The sequence below is a fragment of the Fistularia commersonii genome, chromosome 13 (assembly GCF_037954325.1).
Source record: "Fistularia commersonii isolate RoL2024-O1a breed Wild chromosome 13, RoL_Fcom_v1.0, whole genome shotgun sequence".
Classification (NCBI taxonomy): domain Eukaryota; kingdom Metazoa; phylum Chordata; class Actinopteri; order Syngnathiformes; family Fistulariidae; genus Fistularia; species Fistularia commersonii.
In genome coordinates, this window is record NC_141296.1 from 12340308 (window position 1) to 12367402 (window position 27095).

A 27095-nucleotide genomic window follows, 5' to 3' on the forward strand; every position below is an offset into this window, starting at 1 on the left:
CATTGTTTTTGGAAGCACATTATTAGGCCTGAATGCAACATGTAACATTTCTATTGTATATTTGTGGTTACTACATCGTTTGGACAGTGAAAACAGCAGTGTCCAGACAAAGTAGAGCGTCTCTACTCCAATCCCTGAGCTTCAGTGTTCACTTAAGCTGGGAACGAGCCTCGCTTTCAGGCACTAAACACTTGAAATTCTTAGTACATGCTTCATAATGCTCTGACTGCTGACTGAATGAAAAAGTCATTCAGTCAGCATCCCTTCTTGCTCTTAAGAATTGTTCTTTGTGTGAGGGAGCTCAAAGTATAACCCAAAAAAAACATAAGTGCATGTTTTGTTTCTCCTCGTCATAGTCTTATTTTTCAAAATGAAATATTTTGGTGCCAATCATGGTGCAAAAGTACAATAATAGCAGATGTCAGACTCGCTGAACCAATGTTCCTTCTTTTACGTCATTTATCGGCTGCTGCTCACCAAATCTAAATACTAATGCTTCAGTGGTCTACTTACACCGGATACTTGCCTGACATGCATCTGTCCAGAAATCCCGCCACAGTTTGTATTATGAGCTGTGAGTCTTCCAGAACAGGATGGCTTGGTAGCCTTTCAGGTCCTGCAGTACAACACTTAGCCTAAAAGAACTGCCCTTTTCAAGCAATACCCATAACTAGTATTGCTGTTGAGCAGGTTTCTTCTTTCAGGGTCACTTTGCTAGAGTAGATGTCGGTCATAGCAGCGGGCAGGTTGAGAGATAAACAACCCGCATTTCAAGATTTCTTCTGGAACCTCTGTGCGCAACATAGAAAGGCCATTTCTGAAGCTGGTATCTTCTCTCTCATATTAGAAAGCCGGAAACCGCACTGGGATTAAGACTATGAACTTAATAAGTAGAAAGGAAATTTATACACTGATCAAGACATCAGCTGAGAATGGAAAGACAAGTGCATGATGAAAATTCTACAAAAAAAAAATTCATCCTAATACAAAACAGATGTTGACATTAACTTCCCGGGATTTGCCTCTCGCTCTCCTGTCACCACATTAGTCCGCCCATCGTTGCGTCTGCTGTCCACTTTCCAAACAGTGCATCTCCCTAGTCTGTTCCCAGCGTGCCGCGTGTGCATACATGTGGATTACAAGTGAGGGAACAATGTAGCAGGACATTACCCGGAGCTGGAACATTCCTTTGCGTGACCCCTCAGAGTTCTCCCACCCCACAGTAACCCCTCTCCCTCCCCTGTGTTTGGATCCCGAGGAATGTCCCTGTGGTCCCGCAGACCAACCCACCTCTTGTGCCAACTTTGGTTTTGTCAACTTACAAAAAAAAAAAAAAAAAAAAAAAAAAAAAGCAAAGAAAGCTCCTAGGCAGCCAGACATCCCACTAACTATGGGATTATGTTATAGGGCTTTTTTTCTTCTGCATTTCATCTGGGAGGAATGTGTTGTTTTTCTTCTGTGGCTCCCCTGTTTTTGATTTTTATTTTTTCTTCTTAGTCGGGATTGTTTTTCTGCGCTTGTACTGCAGAGCTACACCATAACAGCTGCCCGAACTGATTTTTAAAGATGCTTGTGTTTCGATGAGTTCCTGTATTTTACGGCCATAAGCGCCGAGACACATCTTTGGTTTTTGTAAGTCATGAGAAAAATCCTAATGTACATTACCTTTATTTCCCTAATGCACAGTGTTAAAAAGACAGTCAAAAGTGTTCCTTTGAAATACATGACTCCTATCAAACGACTTCACAAATGAAGATGGTTTGCCTTCTGTGAGTCGTTCATGGGAATAATGGGATTATAAAGTGAGTACGTGTTTAATTTAGAAGAGTAGTGGAGGCGTAAATAGACTTTTAACGATAAGTTCTTTGGTCGATTGCCCAGACCTTTAGGCATCTCTCATGAGGTAGTAAATGAGGCCTTGTTTCTGCACGGCCTTTACTTGCATCCTAAGTGATCTGATCACAAGTGGACAACTCTAAAGTGGCTGAGTTCACTCCTGGCACCAAGTGATTCTCTATACGCGTCAAGAGTGACCTCTTCCCCACTCAGTATTCAAATAAACACTTGTGCTATTTCCACTTGCAAACAATAAACTGGAATGTGGTGCCACAATCCTTTTTCCCTCAAATAATAGAGTGAAGGTTAAGATGAAATATTGGCCGAGCCTATTCCATGACTTATTCCAGGCAAATCTCCCCGTAATAGGCCTTCTGGGCTTTTTGATATTAAGACCGGTTTTGTAATTGCAATAACATACCGAACTTGTCCCGTTCACACTGAGGACATAACCTGATCCAGCCGTCCTTCATTTTTGCCTCAAGCCACCAAACATGGCCTCAACTGTAGCCAGATTTGGCCTGGAGTGATCTGATCTCGATGTGGGTGTCCCATCCCCACCAAAGGACCTCCACTTGTGCAGGGGCTTCACCAGTGCACGGTTCCTGAAAGGACATACTTACTATAAACAGAATTACACTGTGCACCCACCTTGAGCTGCTCTTTCATCTGCCAGGATTTTCATTCTCCATTATACATTCCATGGCATTGAGTTACAAAATATAAAAGAAAAAAAAAAACAAGATATCGGTGATAGTGAAAAGAAAAACATTTCCTTTGTGTGCATAATTATATTGATTTGTAAAAGTTATGTCATTAAGTTGCCTTTGAATTGTTCCCCTTATTTTCAGCTGCAATGTCATTTTTGATTTAAATAAATAAAAAAATCCTCTTCTGGCTCCCTGTGTATTCTGACTGGCTGATTTGTCTCCTCTTTTCTTGTCCTTGCAGGATAATGTGTGAAACAGTGCGCTACGAGAGACACGAAGCCAATGAAGTTCTTTACTAGTAAGTACAGCTGACATAGGAAATCTTCTGCTGCACATGTTTGAGTGTGAACAGACATTGATATTTAGTCAACGGTCAATGTTTGAATGTTTTAGTGCAGCTCATGGAACAAAATTTCGTGTCTGAGTATTTTTCTGGGCAGTTATAACTTCGTTATTGACGAGCCATTGAAAGGTAAGTTTATGTGCTGAAATGAAAACAAATGTCAACACGATGAGATGATGTCATTACGTGGGTATGTGTTTCAGTACTGCTGCAAAACCATTGTACAGCTTTACTGTAAAAAACCCCGGAAGGGATTTCCAGTTTAATTTCAGCTTGATTCAATCAGGCAGAAACATTTCTTGCGAGAATAACTCCTAAATAAATTTCCTTCCTTGCAGGTGTAGTTAGCTTGTAGTGGTTACATTCTTTGTCCTTGCAGGTAGGTGCCTTGAAGCTTATATTGTATAGGTGAAAAGCTGTACTGGCCGCTCAGCTGGAGCTTCCAATGAGTGTGTTTGGATCTATTATTAAATGCAATTCTGACTATAGGAAGCGCTGGGTGGACACAGTGTCACAGTGTCACACCGAACATCTTCCAAACACCACGAGTCAGAATGAAGAAAGTTAATTAACTGTCAGTATCTCAGGGGTATTGAATGTGTGTATTGTCACTGATCAGCCTCCTGATCCTTCTGTGTGTGTGTTTTTGTGTTTGGGGGACGAAGAGTCAACACCTCATTAGAAGCCCAGTTTGTGGTGTGGGAGCTGATTAAACAATAGAAATGCAGATTAAGCGACGGTCACATAATAGACTCCAGTTTCAGCAAGATTCCCTCGGGTCCACCACACCAGTCACTGAATACACAACACACACACGCACACACACACATACACACAAGTATTCATTATATCTGCACGCTCTTGCCAAACCCTGTCCAAAAAGCAGACTTTGCAGATCCACACCATTTTCATCTGTGGAGAGGATGTCGACACTCAAAATGTCCAAAATCAGGAAAAAGGGTTCCTTTCATTCCACCCACACCAATATTGCAATTTCCTCAGAAAATTGTAGAACATTTTGTACTACACTCCCATGAACAGATAAAACTGAAGTCTAATGCAGTGGCTTGAACTGGCTGGCCCTCGTCACTCCTGACTACTCCAAAAAATATTTTTTTTCATATCATTATTGCTGATCAAACAACTGTACTTCAAATACTATGACCAACCTTACAGTCACACATTGAGTTTCTGGGTTTACAAGCTTTATTAAATGAATGAAAACCTGTATTCTGCATGTGATGCAAATAACATGAAGACAGTTTAGTTTGGATGACCTGGCTGTTTATTTACATTTGGGATGAATTTGTGGGAAAACACTAAGTTATTTATCCATTTATTTATTCCTCGTTTATTGGTTCATTGGATTTGCAGACATGGGCTGTTTTGCCTAGTTTTGTTTGTGACTCTTCCACAGACGTTTGTTTACGATACAGTTCGCCAACCTTTTTTGTCCAAATAGGCCACCAGTTGTTGAGCATGCAAAGTATTTGTGTGCATGCGGCTTAGCGACCGTGAAAGGAAGAGTATGTTACACTGCAGCGCATAAAACAGGTTTTCTCCACTTGCAGGATCTCAATTCCTTTTTCCTTTAAAACAACCCTCATTTCAATCTTTTTTTTGCTTTTTTTTTAAACAACAGTCACAGTAATCCTTTGAGGGAATGGCCATAAAAATCAATGCTGTTTTCAATGGCGATATTATCTACTATTTAAAATAAAAATCAGATGTTTTAGCCATAGAGATGGTTACAAAATACTTATTGTCTTATTCCTGACATGGATCCCCACCTTAAAAATGTTTATATATGTCTTTAAAAAAAGAGAATTTGGATTATAATTACTTCTTCCACATTATTAAAAAAATGGACATTACCACTGCTAAATAATTTTTTTCTTTGAAAGCAAAACATGATCCCCTTTTAAAAATCCAATGCATGCAACAGATACAGTCACAACTATTTCTGAAGTCGGTGTAACATAAGCTGAGGTGAGGTTTTTTTTTTTTTTTTTACTTGCAAAGAAACAAAAAAACTGTAGATTGCAGTTGGATGTAGCCTTGCAGGGCTCTCCCAGGCCGCTGTTTTTGTAACAAAACTGTGTTGTTGCGCTTTCTCACATGTCCGTTTCACCCTGCTGGCTTTGGCCTTAAGACATTGACGGGCTGTCTTGATGCTAGAAAAGCATGAGACCTGGCCTGTCGCAAGAGGGGGGAAGAGAAAGGAGGAGAGGGAAAAAGGGGAATACACAAATAAGGACTTTCATCAGCCCGCAATGGATGCAGGAGACATGGAGGAACATTACACCTGGTTTATTTGCATACACTACTTGTAATTGCATATAAAGCTGTTTGTTTCTAAATTAATGACAAATATAGAAGTGCTTTGTTAAAGGGGCTTCATCACATGAGGAGGGCAAAATAATGATAGCAGTCAGGGAATATTATTAAAGGTTTCCTTTCAATTTTCATTTGAAGCGGCAAAGCGAGTAAATACTGCACTAAAATATATTTACTGGAAAAATGAAATGAGGTGAAAGAAAACTTGGGCCACGAATCTTAGTTAATGAAATGAATTGCTCCTATTATGATCAGTCACTTGTCAAGGAGCCGTGAACAGCTGTAAAAATTATAATTTAAAACACATCCGCAGGATAGGAAAATCAAAACCAAGACTATATCAAGCTGCTGAGGTTATATTTTTTTTGTAATGTTCTATATTTGTTTTAAATATTTTAAAGTTGGATTAAAGACATATAAACGGTATACATTCAGATTTATACAATGACTGAATTAAAAGCCCGTACATTTAGAATCCCACTCTGAGTATCTGTGACAGTTGGCTGCTGGGCTGGAGTAATGGTAGGAGGATAAGGGTAGTAGTTGGAAAAGTACCCCCCCCCCCCACACACACACACACACACATACACACACACACGAGGCTCTAGATTACATGTGTGCAACCACTACATGCACACATCCCCATTTACACAAAAATAAAGTATCCCATGAAAAACCTCCCAACGCCGCCAAAGCCTGAACCTTTTAGGATTTGCCATGGGGAGATTACTGAGCTAAAGCCCTCCCGAGATGGAGGCTGACCCAGCACTTTTTACTAGACGTTTCGTGTCTTCTGGCCAGCTCCTGACCTCCTTCATGACATCAAGCCTCAGCCTCTGACCTTTAGTCTGAAATCCCATGTCAATGAATGTTTGGTTGATGTTTCAGCATGTATTAGATCATAGATCATTGGAAAAATCTCAATGAATTCGATATTTATAATATGATCGCATTTCATTTGGGCAGTGACAAAAGCAGAGGGTGAGGATTTTAACCCGTTAATCATTAAGAAGAGTTGCCACAATAACATACTTTTTAATTGACAGATTTTTGCCCACCAGCGCGACCTTCACGCGGAAATCCCATTCCACCGTCACAGTTACCAAAACCGGCCATCAAATGAATTAATTTCTAGGAAGCAAAATTTGCTTCTCAACACGACACAGTAGTCCTATTTATTTTTGACAAGTGTTTAAGACAAACACTCAGTCACTGTGATATTTTAACCCCTGCAACCAACCCAGCAAGATCTTCCCGGCTGACTGCAGCTGTTGGTAAGGCCCCCCCTCCCGTTTTTGCTCCCTTTGCATTCGTAAGGCTCAAAGAGAGTGTTGTTGTTAAGCGGAAGGAGGCACTCGGTGGAAGGAGTAACCACAGACTTGGCAAGATATTAATTTATTTAAAGAGATGTTGAAAATTATTAATTTGATACACAAATTTGACACGGTCAACAAATGTACAGTGCACAATGACTTGAAATCCCACTCAGTGCGTGGTTTGGTGGTCAGTGCTATCTGCTGGTAGAATCAACAACACCAAAACTGACGACTCTAAATAACATTTTCGTCTCTAAACGGGAAGTTTGAGTACAGAGAAACCCAGGACGGGACAATTGACCAACATAAAGAAGTTGTCAGACCCTGCAGGAATGAGTTTTTGTCACATTGCCAGCTTAAAAGTCCCACATCAACCCAAAGCATATGTTCCTCGGCAAGTACTTTTGTGACCATGACCAGTGGCTTGCAACAAATCAAGTGTCGGGGCCTCAGACAATATAAACAAGTTAGTCTGCCTTGGCGGTGGGTTTAAAGAGGGCCATGATATGGAATATTTGTTTGATTAAAAAAAAAAAAAAAAAAAAACAAACAAGGGAAGATAGAAAATTTGGTGGTGCATATGGTGCATATGGTATGGTTGTGTTAGTATCGTATTGATTCTTTTTATTTATTTTCTTTTTATCTTTTATTCATTATATATATATATATATCACCTCTGTCACTTGTTTCCCCCCCCCACTAATTGAAAGAAAATCAGTACTGAATGGATATTTATTGTGATTTATATGAATTATCTACAGCAGCTCTATGATTAATCTGTTTACAATATATTAATGTTTGATAGCCCTCATTTATTTACATCTAAATAGTGATTTCTTTGGTATTTGCTAATATATTTTTCAAAGCAACAACAATTACCAAACTTATTTTGTTTTCCATAATGTTGGACTAGAAAGATCTGAAAACTATCTGACATTCCAATGAGCAATTTGAGGTGTGTAATTATACAAAATAGAACATATACTTCATGTACAGGACTGACATGGAGACATTAGTCATTACATAAGCATTTTAAGTAAATACAGCCGATGTGAAGATTTATACTACTTCCCTTTGAGGTGCTGGCCACAAAACTTGACATTTTATCTTTCAGATATCTTTTTTTTTTTTTCTTGAATGTTGTTGTTATGACTATGGCCCAAATGCCTGTTTTGACATTTTACTGTCTTCAAAACAACAGCAACTTAAAATTGCTCTCATTGTTCAGATCTAGTGCCTCTTTGTGTGGGAATTAAGCTTGTTTTTTAAAACTTTGGTCATTTCAGTTGTTGCCAGCACACAATCGCCTTAACCCTGTTCAGTCTGGGTTTACTTTTTAATTCTTGATTTTCTCTCTTTTTTTTTTTCTTTTTTTTTTTCCCAAGCCCCTTTTTGATTTCCCTTTTTTTGTGTATTTCCTCTCCCAACCACGAATCGAGCCTGCATTTAGATGAGATTCAACCTCTTGTAAATGGACAAAGGGCAATTAATCCCAAATAATTAAACTGTGATATTCCAGTAGTGATAGGATGCTGACAGCATCAATCATAGGTGTAGAAATGAAAAAAATTGAAGAACTCTGATGATTAATCTGTGTGTGTAGGGGGTTGGGAGGGTGGCTTCTTTTCCACATGACCCAGTTCAGTCAAACTGTCACGGAATGTAAGAGTTTTTCCTATGTGCTACTTTTCTGCTTTACATCTTCCCTTTCCTTCCTCTTTGCCATGTGAGAACCCCCCCCTCCGCATCTTCCAATCCACCCGCCAGTAATTAATAATTTACTATTTCACCCGCGACGCCTCCGAACGCATGGAAGAGCCACAAAAGGATGTAAGGAGTCTGGAGACCAGTGTGGCGGAGGGATGGGAGCGGAGACGAAAGAACGGAGGCAGCCAGGGAGATTTTTGCTCTGTGTCAGTAGGGTGTGCTGTCTGCAGCCTCGTTAGTTCTGCGGAAGAAAGGGAGGGGGGTGGGAGGAGAAAGACTTTGTTTTTTAGCACTTCGTGCATGTGTTTTTGTGGAAGCGCATGTTATAAATGTAACCCTTCAAGCAGAAGACAGCCACGCCTCCTTCATGTCTTCCCGATCACCGATTCTTCTTTCCCTCTTGTTCAATTAAAAGCACTCGCTCGAATACAGGTGAGAAGGTTTGACAATAATCGCACAAAACGCTCTCTTGTTAACACCACTCTGTTCACCTCAAAGAACAATGGATATATTTAGCTCGTAGGCTCGTGCACTTGCTGTGAGGAGGTGGTGTTTGAAAGCGCTGACTGGTAAATAAGACAGTGGGAGCCTTCACACAGAGCAACAACCAAATGCTTTTTCATTCCAGCGGATGCTGAAGATTTGTGGATTTGAGGCTGAAGAGTCACAGATTATTAATGCAGATATAACTCTGATAAAAAACAATATTAATGCATACAATAAGGATACTATAATTAAAGATATTCCAAGCGTTAATTGTTTTTATATCAATATCAGTGTGTGAACTAGGAAATCAGTCGAAATTCCATGAAATTCTGCCGACTTTCGAGTTTCTAAATGTTAACAGACGTGCGCTTTGACGGCAGCTTATTATTTACTAGCCGGGCATGTTATTGTTGAAAAAGCATTTGCCGCAATGTACAATTTATTTTATATTGCCATCCAATACATTTTGCAATATATATCAATATTTCACTATCATTATGGAAAAATTTCCTGTCTGTAATTTTGATGTTGATGAAACAATTTTTGTTTTCCAATAGCAGTTTATTGCTATATCAATAGAACTGTACAAATTTGTTTAAGGTGTTTTTTTTTATTAAATTTAACTACATTTCCAAACATTTTTTTAATGGATCCTTCTCATAATGAACAACTGTGAGGTCGTTGATGGTTAGAAAGCAGTGTCATCTGTTGAAATTTGCCCAAATGCTAATCAAACTACCTAATTTATCAAACTGATAATTATATCTCAGTTTATACATTGTTGCCAATGTGTTGAGGTAAAAAGATACATTTTAAGAAGAGTATTTCTCATAAATTGTCCAACCGAAATATTGGTTAGATTTCATTATTTTAGCTCACCAGCTAAGTCTTAACTGACATTTGCTGGTAATAAAGAAATAAGTCAGACTATTAATTTGGATTATGTAGAAAATATCTCATACTTTAAATGCGCAATCCTATTGGATCACTTTTTAAAAACTCCTGATATGAGAAAAAAAGATCGAAGGTTGAAATATTTTCCGTCACAAGAATCAAAACGCAGCACAAAATCTAGTTTTGATTTCCGACTCAACTTGTCATTTTTTTTTTTTTTAATTTGATGCTACTTCCTTCTGACAAAGTATGCTTCCTCTTTTATGTCAGAGTTCATTTTTAAACGTTTAAAACTGGACTGTATAAGTGGAAAAAAAAAAAAAAAAGAAAAAGAAGCGAAAAACAGACTGCATGGCTTTGCTCAGTTCAGAATAAAAATACAGAAGTGAAAGCTAGATGGAACAGGCAGCAGCCATTTTTTTCTGGTTCATATCAGAGCTGACCCATCTGTACTTTTGAGCGCTCATCCCCATGGCCAGCTGTACGTGGATTAAAGTAAGCATTAACTTTCTTAGTGCTCTCTGTTGCATTTGTTTACATATTCACACTGTTAGCATGGACTCTTGGATTATCTTGCATGTACTAATTGTAGAAGATTCACTGTATCTCTGCCTTGTGAGATTATCCCAATCCCGGTCGGTGGACATGAAACCCCCGAGATGAGTACGAAAATGGAATAGATGCATCTTGGAAACTGGGTCACGCTTTAACATCCTTTATAACCACAAATAGATCACAATGAAAATCTCTATATACCTAAAAGCAGATATTCTATCGTAAATCGCGTATATTTGTAATCAAGACTATGTGATGTGCTAGTGTGCAGATTTTGTTTAACTCAGTGGTTATTAAAAAAGTGTTTTTTTTAGCTGTTTGTTGCCGTATCATTTTCAATGGGAAGTGACTTGATATTGAAAACGTGAAAAAAATATCTGTAAGAAACTATATATTGAAGGAAATTGCCAAACATCTCGTATTCTTATCTCTTATAAACCTCTAATTAAGAGGAAATTGCACTATGATTATCATTCAAAAATCATCAAAATCAAAGAGGTTTACTGAAGTATGATATCACCTTAACATTTGAAAGATAATAATACAATAAACAAAAAACAAAATTAAAACATAACAAAATAAAAAAAAGGCAACCTCTGCTTTGCTGTGGAGACCTTTGGTAAGCTTATTTGTTTTTGTGTATCTGGCACCACAAATAAGCAGAAAATGTGACATGAATTAATATCAAAAAAGAAACTTCAGAACACACCAATTCTGTTAATATTCCCCTTTAGGGCAGGTTTCGCTGTGCTCCAGTTCACACAGGATCTAATGCTAAACCTGAAAAATAAGTGTCATAAGGTCGGTGGGAATGGGCTTTTTTTGTATACTTATTTGTGTTGGTCGACCAGTCAGGTTGAGAGGACTTGCCAGCCAGCCACATCATACTGGGGTCAGTTTAAGTTTATTCTGTCTGCGTGTTGCAGCGGGCCCATTGCTGTGGGTGGATGAGATGTGATTCGTCGGTTCATTCATAGTTCTCTCTCTCTCTCTCTCTCTCTCTCTCTCTCTCATGTTCTTTTTTTTCAGGTTTTTACCCTCTCGTTCCTTCGTTATCTCTGTTTTGCACAGTTCAGGAAAGCAGGCCGAGGCATTTATCTGCATTTCTGTTTGTGTGCCAGTGTTAGAAAATATACATAAACATAAAAGGAATTTTTACACATTTTGCTGGCTTGTGATTATGGTTTATCTCTGAACTATTATGAAATTCTCTCAAGGATCTGCCACTGGGTGATCAGATGCTAATAAAGATGATGTTAATGTATAAAAGCTAATGGATGTTCCGTGTCTCATCTTGCTTGTGATACACAATTGCAACTCATATCAGACTGTCATGTATTTGTTCTGTTGTCCATCATTTTTTAGCTGTTTTCTGTAGATATGTGTTCTTATTTCATGTCTTTCTGTGTCCCAGCCCGGATGACATTGGAAGCTGCTGGTATATCCTTTTGTCTGGCTCGGTCTTTATCAAGGAGTCCATGTTCCTCCCCAGAAGCAGGTAGGACCATTCAACAGTCTAGTTTCTTTTAAAAGCTTTTACTAGAATTCTAACAAGTACTTCCAACCTTGTCAAATACCTTCTACTAAACAAAGCAGGCACATCTTGTTTTTTTCCGTTCATTTTGGGGAACTACTCCTCTAGCAGGTTAACGACAGCTTGATCACAACAAATATATGTCGAACCATGAAACTCCATCGCACATGTTGAATGACCTTTGGTGTTGCCATCAGAAATCACCAAAAAAAACAAGTTAACAGTTCCACAGGGACGAAAGCAGAGATGAATAGTGTGACTACTGCCGTAGCCCCGCTGTCAGCCCCAACCACTTATGTGTCAAATGTGTTCAAGTGACTTGTGATCTATTTCTTGTTACCGTGGCAACAAAAAACAAGGCTAGGATCAACGGAGTTGTTTTGAAAAGAACCTAGCCTTGTTGTTTGGTTGACCATGGAAAAAATTATATTCCGATATGGTATATTGTAAATTTCTGCTGGATTTTTGTGTTAAATGCTGTTGAAATGATTTCACTGGAATACCAAAGTGGCACCTGTACACTCGCCGCTTGCGATGAATACCTCCAACATAGTTCATGAAGTTCACTTGACTTACAGCAAAGGCACCAGACCGGGCATCAGCATAATCTGCTTGCAATCGTAGAGAAACCAAACACTCACAAGGTCTCTACTGCCTTAATGCTGTGTGTGCGTGCCCGTGCGTGTGCATGTATGTGTGTGCATGTATATGCGTGCATGTGTGCCTGTCAGCAAACACTCCAAAGTTCAGAAGGATCAATGAAGTAGGAAAATGCTACAAAAATACAAAAGGTAAAACTCATCAGTCATTTGCTTCGGATCAGCATTTGTAAGCAACATGTACACGGCTCTGTTTATTTGCGAAAAAGGGTAAAGCAGTGTGAAATCTCAATAACAAAAGCAGGAACAAAAGTAGGAAGTAACTTTGATGTTAATTTCCATACTTCAGCTTTCATCCTCGGACTGATGTTAAAGAACTGTTGAGGCAAATGTTCATTTCATTCTGGCATATACTAACATTCAAGCTGATTTAATTGCCCTGGCGGGGTTTTTAATCTGTTAGCTACATGTATGCCATTACAATAGCAGATAAGTCCGTGATGTTTGAAAAACGCCAAATCCTTTCTGTTATCTTACATCGAACACTGTGGATAAAACTTTGGCTCCTAAAAATCTGATTGCAGACACAAATCACATTGCTGTGCAGTTGAACAAGGCTTTAGCAGACCACTGGCTAATTTGACTAAAAATATTGCAGTTACACTAAATATATTGATGCTAACTATGTTGTCACTTCACCCTCAAGATAAAGATGTGTAAAAAACGTTTAAATATTGGACCCGTTCTGTTATTTTTTTTTTTTTTTGTCCAGCTGGAGGTTATGTTTTGGGACTCAAACATCTGAAAACAGGTTCTAAGTAACGGATCCATACCACGTGTTTGTTTACAGTGCCTTCCTCTGTCTTAGATAATAGATATCTGCAACACTTTTAGAAGACCAAATATTCGTGTTCCTCTCCCCTGCTCTCCGCCATCAGCTCACAGCAGTGTTCACCAACACCCAAGTCAAGACCCAAATGTTAAAAAGCTGCGATTTCACAAGTGATTGTGTTACATGAACCAACTCTGTGGGTGTCTTCCAAACAATGAGCTTTTTATTCATTAGCTTGCATAACACACCTACGGCCACTCAAAGCTCAGGGCCTATCATCGAGGCCTGTGGACCAGAACCGTCCCGTCTGTGCAGTCGGGCGGTCTGTGCAGTTGTTCTCTTGGCTTACATTGACCTGGGATGCAAGCAACTGCTATCGGAAATGTGCCAAGAAAGAAGCTTGCTTCTTAAAATTTAACCTTTTCAGTTTTTTTCCAAGGTGAAAGTGTAGCTGGGATGCGTAAGGGGGATTTGCAGGTATTGGCAGATTAAACTTAATGTCCCTACACAGTCACTGGAGAGAAGAAGGCTCTGAAAATGTTTACTAAGCACATGCTGCACGGAAGTTCAGCCTTCTGGCTCGATTGTACAGGGTTGATAATTAGCTTTGTTGTCGATTGATGCCAGTAGACAGTGCTACATTGTTGTTTGTCAATGTTGATAAATTATACATGTTTCAGAACTTGGACAGTCTCAGTCTAAATCAATTAAGTTGAGGTTGCAGCTTTTTGAAAAGTATCACCTGAGCCCAAAAAGTTTGCGCCCGAGCCCAATTCATGCTAAATGGTTTTGTTGCCGATATGGATATCTGTGCGAAGAGAAAAAAAAAAAGCGGATTGGTCAGCGACTCAGTGAGTCTTTTGCCTTGGATAAAAAAAAAAAAGATAGATAATCGGAGATAATCTAGGGGAAAAAAGACAACAGGATCATGACTCTCATGTACACAGAAATGAATTACAGCCTGTGGTCTCAATTGGTCTGGCATTGTCATCTCGGCACAAGATTTTATCTTGTAGTTTCCTTGTAGCTTCACAAGATTTGTTTCGGAAGATGATTCAAGGGAGAAAAAGCCATTTCCAGAGTCTGTCTTCATTTCACGTCACTGGTCCGCTTTAGTCCATTTACAGATCTTTTTCATGGCACTGGTTTGTTGAGTGGTTTGTTTTTTGCTCGACGCCGCTTCATCCATGTCAAAAAAAGAGGTAGTTACACATTTGACAACCTTTGTTCTGTCAGCAAAATATACTTAAGTGTGAAAAGCACAAGTCTTCATTATGTAAAGTTTCCCCTTCAGGACCTTGTTAAAGCAAGTAGTACAAGTCAGCACTTCACAGAAGAGCAAAATGATATGACCCTTTGATTGAAAATTATAAAGAGAGTTATTTTAGCACAGCATTTTCTCTTATTCATAATAATTGTAAAATTAACCTTTTTTAATTTTAATAAATGGAGAGCCTTTAAACAAGGGGTTTGACAAGAAAAGCAGGGTAGCCTAAAAGACCACAAAAAGCCCCTGGAAGAAGGTATGAAGAGGATGTCACCGTTAAAGTAAAATAAAAGACGGGATGGGAATAATAAAACCACAACTTCAATGAGGAGCAAATATACACAATTGAAAGAAGAAGAAAAAAGCAACAAGATAAAATACAATAATAGCTGACTTCATATTGAAAAAGTATAAAAATGAGTGTTATGAGGTTATATAATGGAAGCCAGTGGTTGTGCAAGCCTTATCTTCTCAGGCAGGCGGCTCCAGAGCTGAAGAGCCCAAAGGCAAAAATTACAGTCACCTTTAAATTTAAGCCCTGACTTCTGTACAGTCAGGAAGGCCTCTCATGAGGATGGAAGTTTGTGGACCCCCCCCCCCCCCCCCCCCACACACACACACACACACACACACACACACACAGACACCCATTGCTGCCTGAAGCTCTGTGGGTGATTGGTATATCCTTGAGCTCATTTCCGACCTGAGCGCGGAGCCAACGGAGAGAAACACTCACAAGGATGGTGGTTTATTTACTGAAAACCTCCATAGAATTTTGAGAAATCAGGCTCAGTTGCCAGCTCATCACTGCAGTACAGTTTGACACAGTGGACAAAATGAGTTTGTCTCCCTAGAATGAGAAAGAGGCTTTTGGGACTGACCGCAAGACACTCAGGGTTTGAGGACTTGAAAGCTTCTCAAAGTCATACTTTTCCACAACCTCAACTGACATCACAACCTGTAACACAGCGCGCCAATTCTCTTTTGAAAAAAGAGCAGTAGGACCTAAATTCTAGAGGGCAATAGCACAAAAGTACCATATTTAGAGTGACAGCAAAGAGAAACTCCTCGTTGTTGTTAATGTGAAATATGATGTCACAAACCGTCAAATTTGTTGATTTAAGGAGTACGGCTGTGGGATTGTAGTTTTTGATCATTCCAGGTGCAGGAAGTAGAGCAATCGTCCTTAGAACCGAACGTTTCTGTTGTGTTGTTGGAGTTATTAAATTATTATAAAATCATTATTATCTTATTTTTTATTTGCTTATCTCCAATTTGAATGTCTCATGGCTATATTGGTGCGATATTATTTATTTATAAATACAAAATTATTAGATTCCAGTTTTATTTCACTCCTAGTGTGTCGAAGTGTTGTTAGTCATTTAATTATTATAAAATTATTATTATCATTTTTTTTTATTTACTTATCTCAAATTTTGAATGTCTAATGGCTATATTGGTGCAATATTATTTCTTTATAAATACAAAACGATTAGATTCCAGTCTTATTTCACGCATTCTTCTAGCAGATGTCACAAATTAAACCAAATAAAAATAAAAAAAAAAATCCACATCCACTCATCTTCACCTTGAATATAGAAATAGGGGTAAATGATGGAGGCTAAATGGCTCGGAGGGGAAATTGCTTGCGACACGAGGAACTAAATGAAGTCCTACGGGACTTCCTGAAGCTTTTAAATACGCTGCAGAATTGGGTTTCAAGGAGGACCGGCCCCCGGGATGGCTGCCCGTATCTACACCAGCAATAACGATGAGAACCTGATACGCTTCCATCCTTCGCTCAGTGCTTTCCCCACGGTGCTCCTCTTCCCCCTCCCTGAGATGTGATCCTGCAGAAGATGAATGACTCAGTCATTAAGTAAAGAAGTGGGAGCTCTGTGTTGTGTTTATCCCAGAGGCGACTGTGACATCAAAAACAACCCAAATAAATAATTCCTCACAAGTGGGTGACACAGATTTTGAAACATGTAGCGACATGATCGTCGAATAACATGTAATGTAGTAAATATTTTACTATTTTTGTCGGTAGTTTGAAGTTTTGGCTTTACCAAAGAAAGGAGTTTTTCATACTTAAGATGTATGACTGTCAACCCCCTTGGACCTTTTTCTCGGAAATGTATTTATGAAATTGTCCTATTCACAAGATTGGACTTTTTTAATGTCACATCTTGAACTTCGAACTTTTTTTTGCACTGTATTTAACCTCCATTGATTTCAGTTCCTGGTTTGTCTGACTTGTTATAAAGATTGGATGTTTTTTGTCAGCATATTTACTACATTACTTGATGGACAAGTATATACTTGACTATGTACTTGATGGACAAACCAAAACCACAATTTTGAACAGAATCTATTCAGAGCAGAAAAAGAGAACTGCCAAACTCATCATTCTATTTTGTCAGACCATTTCTTGGCAGGCTCAGCTGTGAGTGTATTGTTGCTGATCTAAAAATAAGTTATTTTCTTGTCCAAAGTTACAGAATTTAATCTACTCCTTTCAGTGCTATTTATGTATGGAAAGCTGAGCAAAACACCAAGGAAGTTTGTAATTAGTCTATTCATTTGGCTTGATTGTAATAGTTAGTGATGCATGTCAGATTCTAACCTTTGTCAGAGAGTCAACTCAGTTCTCATGGTCAAAGTAGCTCTCTAAGAGCAAGCTGGTTGTCCAGATTTTAGAGATTGGTCTTGTAACAGAAGAATCGCCGTCGATAGATGCTACAGTTATCGTCAAAGTCGGTCCCGCGCAAAAACATGCAGAGACAAACACAGAAAGGGAAGGGGCAGGCCCTGCGCGCCCGAGATTGTAAAACCAGCCTCACATACCGCAAACGCTGCGCCCACATTTGCAAGTCACACTTCGACCTGATCGCACACTGCCATTCCTATGTGCAAAAACACTCCATCGCACGCACTCACATTTGTTGATTCTGTCATATTTTGTGTAAATTCACTGCAGTTACCTGTGTCAACTCCCGAGTCTGAGCGCAGTTAAAACGGCTCAGAGAGCAAATATGAGCAAATCTACTCCAGTGTGAGATGACCTCATTGTTTACAACTTGTCGCTTTAAGCACAACTTTTTATTAGTGCTGCCACCCGAGTCAAAAGGACTTCTTATATTTTGTATTGATTGTCAGTTTTTATGTTCTCTCCGCCAGCTTCCGTAAAGCAAGCAGACATGTTCAAACTGACTTTTTTGTCGTACTTGTACTTAAAATATTTTCTCGATAGAATTGTAGTCACTCTTTTCATGTCTTGTGACCCGAGAGACATTTTAACAAGGTTGAAATCAATTTTGAGCTGATCGTGCAAGAAAAGAGATTCCTTTTTTTTCTTTTTTTCATGGAACCCAATTAAAAATAGCTTTTCTGGTTTTTGGCCAGCAGTCATTCATGAACTTGCAAAACACACACTCCCTACAAAGTAGTCTGACTTCAGTGTGTGAAAGATTTAAGCGATTCACCATAACATTAAGAGAGGCGAGGATTCTTAATGACCATTTAACATGAAGGCAAACTTAACCATATATAAATAACTCACATGGGTGTGGAGACTTGTAATAGAAAGCCTATATGGGGCTGACAAGACTTGGGAATTTAGTAGATAGAGCTCCAGTGAGTAGAAACTCTGAGGTGCATCATGGAAATAGTAGTTTGGATGAATGTAAAGTAACTAGCTTGATTTCTAATGACCTTAAATTCATCTTGTACCATATTTAAGATGACGGTAAAAGCTGAATGGATTTATCCAAAAGGTCTTTGAGAGTTTATAGTGCTGTCAGTGTTCATGACTCATTCCCACAAATAGGGGGTGGACAAAAGCCGCCTTCACCTACTCACTCCCCATCACAACACACACACATGCACCCCGCCCGTTCACGCATTTGTAACTCTGTAGCAGGAAGTGAGTGGTACTCTGGAATGCTGGCTGTAGTCAGCGTAACACAGTCCAAAGAAAAAAAAAGAGAGGCAGGGAAGAGCCATTGGACAGAGGCTTACACTCTCACTCACACACACACACACACACACACACACACACACGCATACTTTGAGAGCCGCACGTTCTCACAGACAGACCTCAGACAGCAGCAGAAGTGGGAGTGTGAGCAGGACGATATGCCACAGTCGCAGCAAGAGTCTCGGGGCTTGAAACATGCTTTTCGGACTTACTCTTATCTGGACTGGCGTCAGGTAGATTTTTAAGACGGTGGATCCTCTTATCAGGCGCTGGTGTCAATCCGGGAACAGAGTGGAGTGCCGAGGGTAAGTGTCCACTTCCCCGAGGCTCCTGTATACGGCTCACTTCAACTCCCCTTGTGCCCATAATTTAACAGCGTGATTCGTCTCCAAGCCAGAAGCTGGTTGCCGTAAAACCTTCAACTCTGGAATGAGACATCTTGACTGCGATGTTATTTTTGATTTGTCTGTACGCTGCCAGTGGAAATCCTGTTTGTTTGCTCATTTGGGGGTTACGGCTGAAGCTAAACAAAGATAGTCACTTTGGAGTGATTGTATTAGAAGTGAATGTTACATGCGGAGGTGATCGATCGCTGCATTTTGAGGAAATACAGAAGTTTGTAGCAGCTAGCTTAGTCGGAACTCAACTCGAGTGCCCTTTTCCTCTTTGCCATCACAATGTCAGGGACGTTGTATTTTGGGAAGCAGAAGTCATGAGTCAATTGTAAACTCTCGGCCGCAGTGTCAGCTTCTATTTCAAAAGGGCTGGGCAAAGGCTTTAGGTATGTGTGTGTGTGTGGTTCGGACCCCACTGTTGAGAAATTCTGTTTATGTTCGAGAGGTGAGAGGTGGTCAGCTGCCGCACCGAAGGGATGTTGGTAAATCCCTCAAGCCCATGTGCTGTTTTCATTGCCTTCAGACTTCCCCGAAGCTCTCTTCCTGCCCCTCTGGCCTCCTCTTCTCCCTGCTGGTTTTAAAGTCTTGCATAACCGTGGAGTTTAATCTTTGTCCTTCTTTAAGACCAGTAGGGTTAAAAAAGCTGGAATGCCCTCTCACCGCTCACTCAGTTAACCGGATTACCAGAGTGCCGCCCTCCCATCCATCCACCCTCTCCAGCTCAGACCAGGGGTGCAGATTAGGGAGTGTGCTGGTTCAGGCAGACAGCAGAATGGATTTGAGGCTTTGGTGGTGGGCTGCCAGGCTCACAGTGAAAGGCCAGTGATGTATGTGAAATGACATTCCAGACACCCGGCTTGTTGTATAACAGTGAAGAATGCAAGGCCACTGAAGCTGTCAGTCAACAGCACTTCAGGGTTTAAAGTGTAAATGAGACACTGGCTGTCTGTCTGGATGCAGCTCACTCAAAACCAAACTCTGTAACGGGGGGAATAATAATTAGCGGCATGTTGAGCCAAATATTAAAAAAGTACCGTAATTTCCAGACTATCGAGCGCACCTCAATAGAAGTCGCACCGGCTAGCTGAGCGCTAACTTGGGCTTCCTCCCGCGCACTAAAACCGCCAAAGTCATCTACTTCGGCGTCGGAGTTGAACGGCCTCGGAATTTCCCCGTTATTCCATCGGTCTGATCTGACGAGGATAAATGTTTTAGTGGCTAGAAGCTGGTTAGCCCCCCCCTCCTAAAAAAATCTATAAATTAGCCGCATCGTTGTTAAAGTCTTAAAAGTTGTTGCTTATTGTCCGGATATTACTGTACCTGAAATCGTTGAAAAGAGAATCTGGAGTGATGGATGTAAAGCAATTTTTTTGTCTTTATCTCTCAGTTAGAAATCTAAATGTATGCGTTTTCCATTTTTTCTTAAAATAATTTCCAGTGATTTCAGTCCAACCCCAAGCCCCCTGAAGGATTGAGAGTGACTATACTTTTGAGATGAGGAAGGGCCTTTTCTGTTTTTATATCTGAGGAATGCAGCACTATAAGTCATGAAATTTCAAGATACACCTACAAGCCCCGGGATTATATATAAAAAAAAAAGATAATGCTTGGAAAAGTAGCAAAATGTACTATAATTCAGTGGACATGTGTTTTAGCAGTATCTCATCCTTTAACAGACCTCCTCAAGTCATTGCAAATTAAAATATAACACCTTGGTTCTTCTTCCCACATCCATAATTGAAATGAGAGATTTTTTTTTCATTGGTATAAGAGCTGAGTGTCAGTCCTTAGTTTCATATCCCTATTCCCTAACTACATATTGAGTACATTTTCACGCACAGCACTCAATTGGCATGGTAGACTGTTGGAAGTTCCAGTGGTATCATAGTTCCAAGTACTTTTATCCAAGCGTTTTTCAAAGTCATTCATATTTATTGATTACCAATAGACAGTGGAAGCAAATACAACATAAAGCAAAATACAAAAGCAAATACAAACTAATTAACTGCAGATATTAGATTGTGCATTGGTGTGTTTTAAGAGAGCAAAGCACATTACAACTAATCATTTGGAGGTGGGAATCGGATGTTTATTTTCAATACAGCTGTTGTCCAATACACATTTGCCCACACAGCCGTTGGTCAGTTTTTATATTTACTTAGCGTGAGTCAGTGCTGGATTTAATCTGCAAACAAGACACTTTTGTATTAGAGAGAGGGAACCCCCCCCCCCCCCCCCCCCACTCTCCACTTTCATAATCCCCTCGTTAATATCTCACATTGCCAGTGGCATTTGCCTCCTGCAAAATGGAGGATCGGATTACGAATGTCAGGAATGTAATGGAGGAACATGATTGAACATGTCACTTTAGTGTTTGCATTTGATGGCCCGACGTGTATCGTCGTACGTAATGGGTTGAATCACAACTCCCTTTTCCACAGCGCAGTGAGCTGAGAGGCTCAACAGGATCAGAGCTGTTCGGGGTCCCAAATATCTGCGAAACCACATCACAAGCCTTCATTTATTTCCGTGGAGCTGTTAACCAACTGACAAATCATATTTGCTAGGATTTAATTGGGAAAGAATTGCACGAATTAACTTATTATGCATCTGTACAAGTGAAACTGCTGAGCTCGCTCTTTGTACTGTAGCTTACTTTGGCTCTGTCGTGGAATCCAGGCTGGTGTATGTCAGGGTTAAAAGCAGTAAAATCAAATTAAAGCAAAGCTCAAGGAAACCAAATGCCATCGGCATGAACCCCCTTCCCTGCTCGCCGAAGTCAATCACATTGTTTTTATGCCTCTCAGCAGTTAACTGGCACCCATGTGGTGTTGATGGTTCAAGATGAGTAAGAACATTGACAGGTTAGTCAAGTAAGAGTGCAGAGCTCTGGTAGAAGAATAATGCAACAGCTGACTCGTGTAAGAATAGGAAAAAAAAAACAAAAAAAAAACACCAACACACACCAAACCAAGTTGAATCAACTTGTACAAAATAACAGACACAGCAAAAAAAAAAAAAATCTTTTTAATTCTTTGTCATCGTGCCAGCTTCATCCAGAAGTTACCACATCTATTTCGTTATGTTCTATTCATTATTTATCCAGAGCAAATGTTACCTGCAGCCACAGGCCCAGGGCTCCGAAGCATTCAGACCACGCCGTCTTGACGCCTGCACTTGTCTGTGTGACTGATGAAAGCTACCTCTTTCCCTGCCTTGGTGCAGGTCGCCTTCGCCGCTGCTCACAACTCAGCGGATGTTTGAGCACAGCCGAGAGCACCTCACCTGTACAATGCGGTTTGGGAAGAACTGTTTCAAAACACAAAAAACAACATTAATGGATATATATGTGTGCGTATGTGTGTTTGAAAATACCAAAATGATCCAGTTTATAGATCTTTGGAGAATGCTTTGACTCAATGTGCAATTATTATATGGATAAAAATAATAATAATAATAATAATAATAATAATAATCGACCAGAATTTGTCAACAAAACAGTAATCAAACACGTAACATAACTCTGGCAAGAAATTACCAATAAATGTTAGACATTCTTAAAAAAAGAAAATGCTGAGCGTAAGGGAAAGGTCTAAGTCACTGGTTTAGTCCAATATAATTTTCAAAGGAAAGTTCTGTGATGTAAAAAAAAAATTCAAGCAAGTCCCTTCTTAACTTGCTGTGAAAATCAGCAGCTGCCAAGGCTTTTGGAGTCATTTGAGTTTATCTTTCCAAACAATTGACAAGTCAACCCAATGTGGGTCACATTCTTCATTGAAGAAGGATGTTTAAAATAATAAACAAGCAGGTCTTTGTGTCTCCATATTTGAGGTCGGGTGCTGGATAAAGACATCTTTCTTCACTGAATCCACAAGTAGGATCTCCTCATGCACAGAATTTCCACGGCCGCCTTGAGATATTTTAGTCTTTGCCGCTTTCAAAATTTCCTTTCCATCTATTAGAGGCAAGGCCTACTGTACAACTATGGCGTCACGGAAGTGGACTTTTCCAGCCGTGAGGGTTCCCCTTCAGGTGGGAGTGGTCCCGGCTGAAAGAAGGCACTGTCCACTGGTTTCGTACAGGAGTTTCATACTGAGTGTATAAAAAGTTTGTCAGGGAGGCTTCTATAGGCTCAGGACGCCAAATGTAGCCTTCAACTCCTCTCTGTGATGGTTGAAATTCTGAAGTAATGAGAAATGAGTCTCACAGATCACACTCACACGGTTCGACTAAAGCCGTTGCACTTCCACGCTTTAAAATAAATTAAAAAAAGGGTTCCTCTAATGTTCTTTTTCTTTTTATTTTTTGGTCAGTTTTGGCAAGCGATCTGCCGGGAGCCTGAGACGCGGATGTGAGTGCATCGTTCTGGAACCCTCCGAGATGATTGTGGTGAGTTTGGATTTTTGGGATACCAATTCCGAAGACACATCCCTACATTTTTTACACACACACACACACACGCGTCACACAGCAGCAGACGTGCTAGATATAACTGAAATAAAAGAAATTGAAAGTAGATCATTTGAAAAAGTTTATTAATAATTTAAACAGTTTGCAATTTATTTGACTGTCTTGTTTGCTGTACTAACTTCTTGTATGTGACACTTAAAAAATGTAATTTAAATCACCCCTCCAGTTTCAGTATTCTATCTTTGGTTCTGAAATACTGATGTGAGCCCAGCTTGATCTCCTCTTCCTATATTGTCATGACCTTGTTGTGATTTGGACAAAACCTTGCAAGCATCTCCTTTTGATATTTCCTGTGCAGTAAAAATGTGCTGTGACAGAATCCTTCTGACTGTATTCGGCTGCTGGAATTGCGGGACTGGTTAAAAGTGTGACCTAGTTGGTAAATCAAATGTTGCCTGACAGAAGGCATTGTTGAAAACAAATCATTCCCGGAGGAAGCAACACAACGAGCACAGTCATCTGTTGAACACAATCCCACCGAGGGGCCCACAGTCAGAACAGATGCAGTTTGGCTGATGATTTTACTTGAAATTGACACTGTGCAGATTTGAACAGCTGCTGAAGAAGCTTCTCAGAGATATGATGCAAAACAGGAAAAGTGGGGGCTTTCGTATGTATGTGTGTGTGTGTTCAACTTAAGAATTACAGTTGCACAAATCTTGGAACTAATGAATCAAATCTAACCAAAAGAGAGAGAGATAGTCTGAATTTAGTCCTTTATTGTATCTCTAAATCTATAAGCGCATGATCCTAAATGTCCCAGTGCAGTGTCCTAATGCAGAAGATCCCACAAAGATCACAGTGTTGTCATTCTGTCAGGCAGGTCAGAACTCTATTTAGAGGAAGAGACAGTAAAATGCAAAATTGAAACCCCGCACTCCATTCAGTGTCCAGCAGGAGTCGTCTGTACTAGTTGCGTGAAGAAACAAGACTTTTTTGACGTTTGAAGAGAAAATTGGATTGTCTAACTTCATTTCATACTTTCAGTACCTGGTTTCATGCCTTGAATGAGTCTCAATGGACTTCTTGAAATCAAATGACATTTAAAAGATTAAAAATGGGCTATATTAGCCACAATTGTAACAAATCATAAGTAAGTAATTCAATTTGAAATGGCTTTGAATTCTAATGTGATAAGAAATCCCTGTATACATATGTGCTTCCTATTCTTAACCGCATCATGAGATAGTGAGCGTTGTGTATTGCGGCTCTCAGCTTAAACATTTGGGACCCTTTGGTTTCAATTAAACTAGATGTTGACATGCAGTTTAGCCATTATCTTGTATATTAAAAATTGTAAACAATAATATGGGTTTTTTTTTTTTTTGTAAATATCTACAATTTACCCACTAAAATATACATCAGTGTCTGGCATCACAATCTGAATTTATTAGGATTATTATTATTATGGTCCCATATTGGATATGGTCACATATGAAGGAAAAAGGCTTAACTGCATGCTAGCTTTTGTTTGCTAAGACGCTAGTTTACTAACTGGCAAAAGGAAATACTATCCAAATACTGTCCCATGTGCACATATCCAAATCAAATTAACCGTTCCATTGAGCCATTGCAATACTGCCAAGTTTTTTTTTTAATCGAACAGTGCACTGTAATGCTCACAGCAAGTCTCAGTCCCCCCTCTCTCGCATGTTGTAGTTGTACAAATGTGAATTAAATTCAGGGGTATTCTTCACTACTGACAAAACACACAAAACCCCTGATAATAACACTCACTGCTTTACTTTTCACTGCAGACACTTTTTGGGTCCTCTTCCAATAATGCAATAATAGATGCTGGTCTGCCCTATAATTACTGGGGGAGGGTTTTGCACTGATGGAATATAAATACATATGGATAAAATCCTCTCGTGTTAAGTTTGAAGTATGTGCAGAAACACACTAGTGCTCCTGCAGTTACACACAAATGCAAAGTCAAACACGGAAAATGAACTAAGCCTCTAGCGTGTCCGAGACTGTGCACACATATGCACACACACACGCAAAACAGTAAGACATACAATCCCACCCCATACTCTCGCTCATGCACAGCTCCCCTGCCGTTGTCATGGCAGCAGTTGGTGCAGCAGCGAGAGATTTTAGCGGAGTAATCCCAAAGGCTGAACGCTGTGAAATGTGGAGCTGCAGTAAAAGTACCAAACAAGAAGAGAGGGGAAGGAATGGGATCCCCCGAATCCAAAGAAGAAAACAAAAGTTAAATATGTCCTCCCATCGAGGACCAGAGTCAGCAGGCAGCAAGAAACCTCTCTGACAGATGCTGTTCTTTGTGCCATTTTCCCCCATGGATTGTTTTTTTTTTTTCCACTGCTCCCTGTTTAGGAAGATGGAAACCAGTAATTTCATCTTGTTTTTACTATTAATTCAACTTTAGGGAGATGGAAATTGAGTGTTTTCCACTCCCCCGTTTCATTTAGCTGCCTCCCTTGATGTATTTTGAAAAGCACCCATTGACGTAGGTGTGCATCGTGCAGCCCGCGCTCACTCCTCCTTTTTTATGCGATGAGAGGGGTGGCAGGAATCAAAAGACGAGGCACATGAGGGTGGGGTTGATGGGCCGGAATGTGTATTTCGGGAGGAGGAGGAGTGGTGGGTGGGTGTTGAGTGGGAAAGCGTGTGAATGAAAACGGAGATAGTCACTCCCCCAACCCCCCTATCTCTGTTTCCTCCCATTCCCCCGTCATATCCAGGTGGACTATATGGATGAAAATGAGGAGTACTTCCAGCGGCAAGCCTCCCACAGACAGTCCCGTCGGCGCTTTCGGAAGATCAACCAGAAAGGAGAGAGGCAGACTATTATCGACACTGTGGATCCGTACCCCACCGGAAAGCCACCCATAGCCCGGGGATACCACACGGTGAGTTGCATCCTGTGCTTCTCTGTCATCTCCATCCCCGCTCTGGTGGTTCATCGAGCTCCGCAGATGACTCGGTGTTGCTCCGTTTGCTGTGTTGCGCTCTGTTTGTGCGTCGCATTCCGTCTTCCGAAAAAACCCGCCGTTTGTTCCTGCCGAAAATTCCCCAGCAGATCTGGTTTGTCGCTCCCTGTGTGTGCGCCTGTAGTTGAACACCGTAGTTTGTGCTGGTGTGATGTTTCATGTCCTGAGGAAGAGCATCCTTCCTCACAAGATGATACCTGGTTGTGTGTTGTTCACTACTTCTGCTGGCTTTGCTGCATTGCACAGTTGACTCCTTGCCATCTCTAATCCATGTTTGTAGTTTAGAGCTCTCCAAATAGTCTGTCTAAGCTAGATCTTTCTACTTGAAATCCTGTCTCCCTCACCTGTGTGTATCAGAGAAATGGTGCAGTGTGTTTTTCTTGTGTTTTGTGCATTGTAATATTTGTACCCTATAGCACATGAATCTGTCTCTTTCCTGAAATTTGGGAGTCAATAATGAGCTTGAATGATAATGCTGTCGCCCAAATGAACAGAAAGATGAACTTCTCTTAAATTTGCTGCAAAAATCCAAAATACAAATACATCATCTTTAAATGTTATACACAATGTAGTTTTATTACCATTATACCTATTGAACTAGGTCAGACGAAGCAGCTTGAATGTGTGCTCCAATAAAAAAAAAAAATGTTTCGGTTTGGTCCAAAAAATTAATAAGCTTTTGCTGTTATTGTAAAACGTAAGTAAGGTCAGCTCATAATAGGATTAAATATTATCCTTATCTCCCACTCACCGACACCCGTATTTCATACCTTTGTACTTACATTTGTCTTATTTTTTAAACCGATTGTAGCCACGAAGTTGGTTTATGGTTGAAACATTTTATGGAAGAGAATTGACATTAATCACATAAAAGGATC

The 27095-nt window shown here is 40.0% G+C and overlaps 1 protein-coding gene across 11 annotated transcripts in view; it reads left to right on the plus strand.

Annotated features, from left to right (window-relative positions):
• rapgef2b (Rap guanine nucleotide exchange factor 2b) overlaps positions 1-27095 on the plus strand; it is a 106979-nt gene that overhangs the window by 31759 nt on the left and 48125 nt on the right. For 10 of the 11 annotated variants that reach the window (XM_086158056.1, XM_086158053.1, XM_086158058.1 and 7 more), the window contains exons 3-6: positions 2788-2844; positions 11599-11682; positions 23104-23179; positions 25969-26136. In XM_086158056.1, the coding sequence (XP_086014182.1) occupies positions 2788-2844; positions 11599-11682; positions 23104-23179; positions 25969-26136 (385 nt within the window). Of the gene's footprint in view, positions 1-2787; positions 2845-11598; positions 11683-18319; positions 18701-23103; positions 23180-25968; positions 26137-27095 lie in introns of those variants that run through there. The other variant, XM_086158063.1, reaches the window with a different exon arrangement.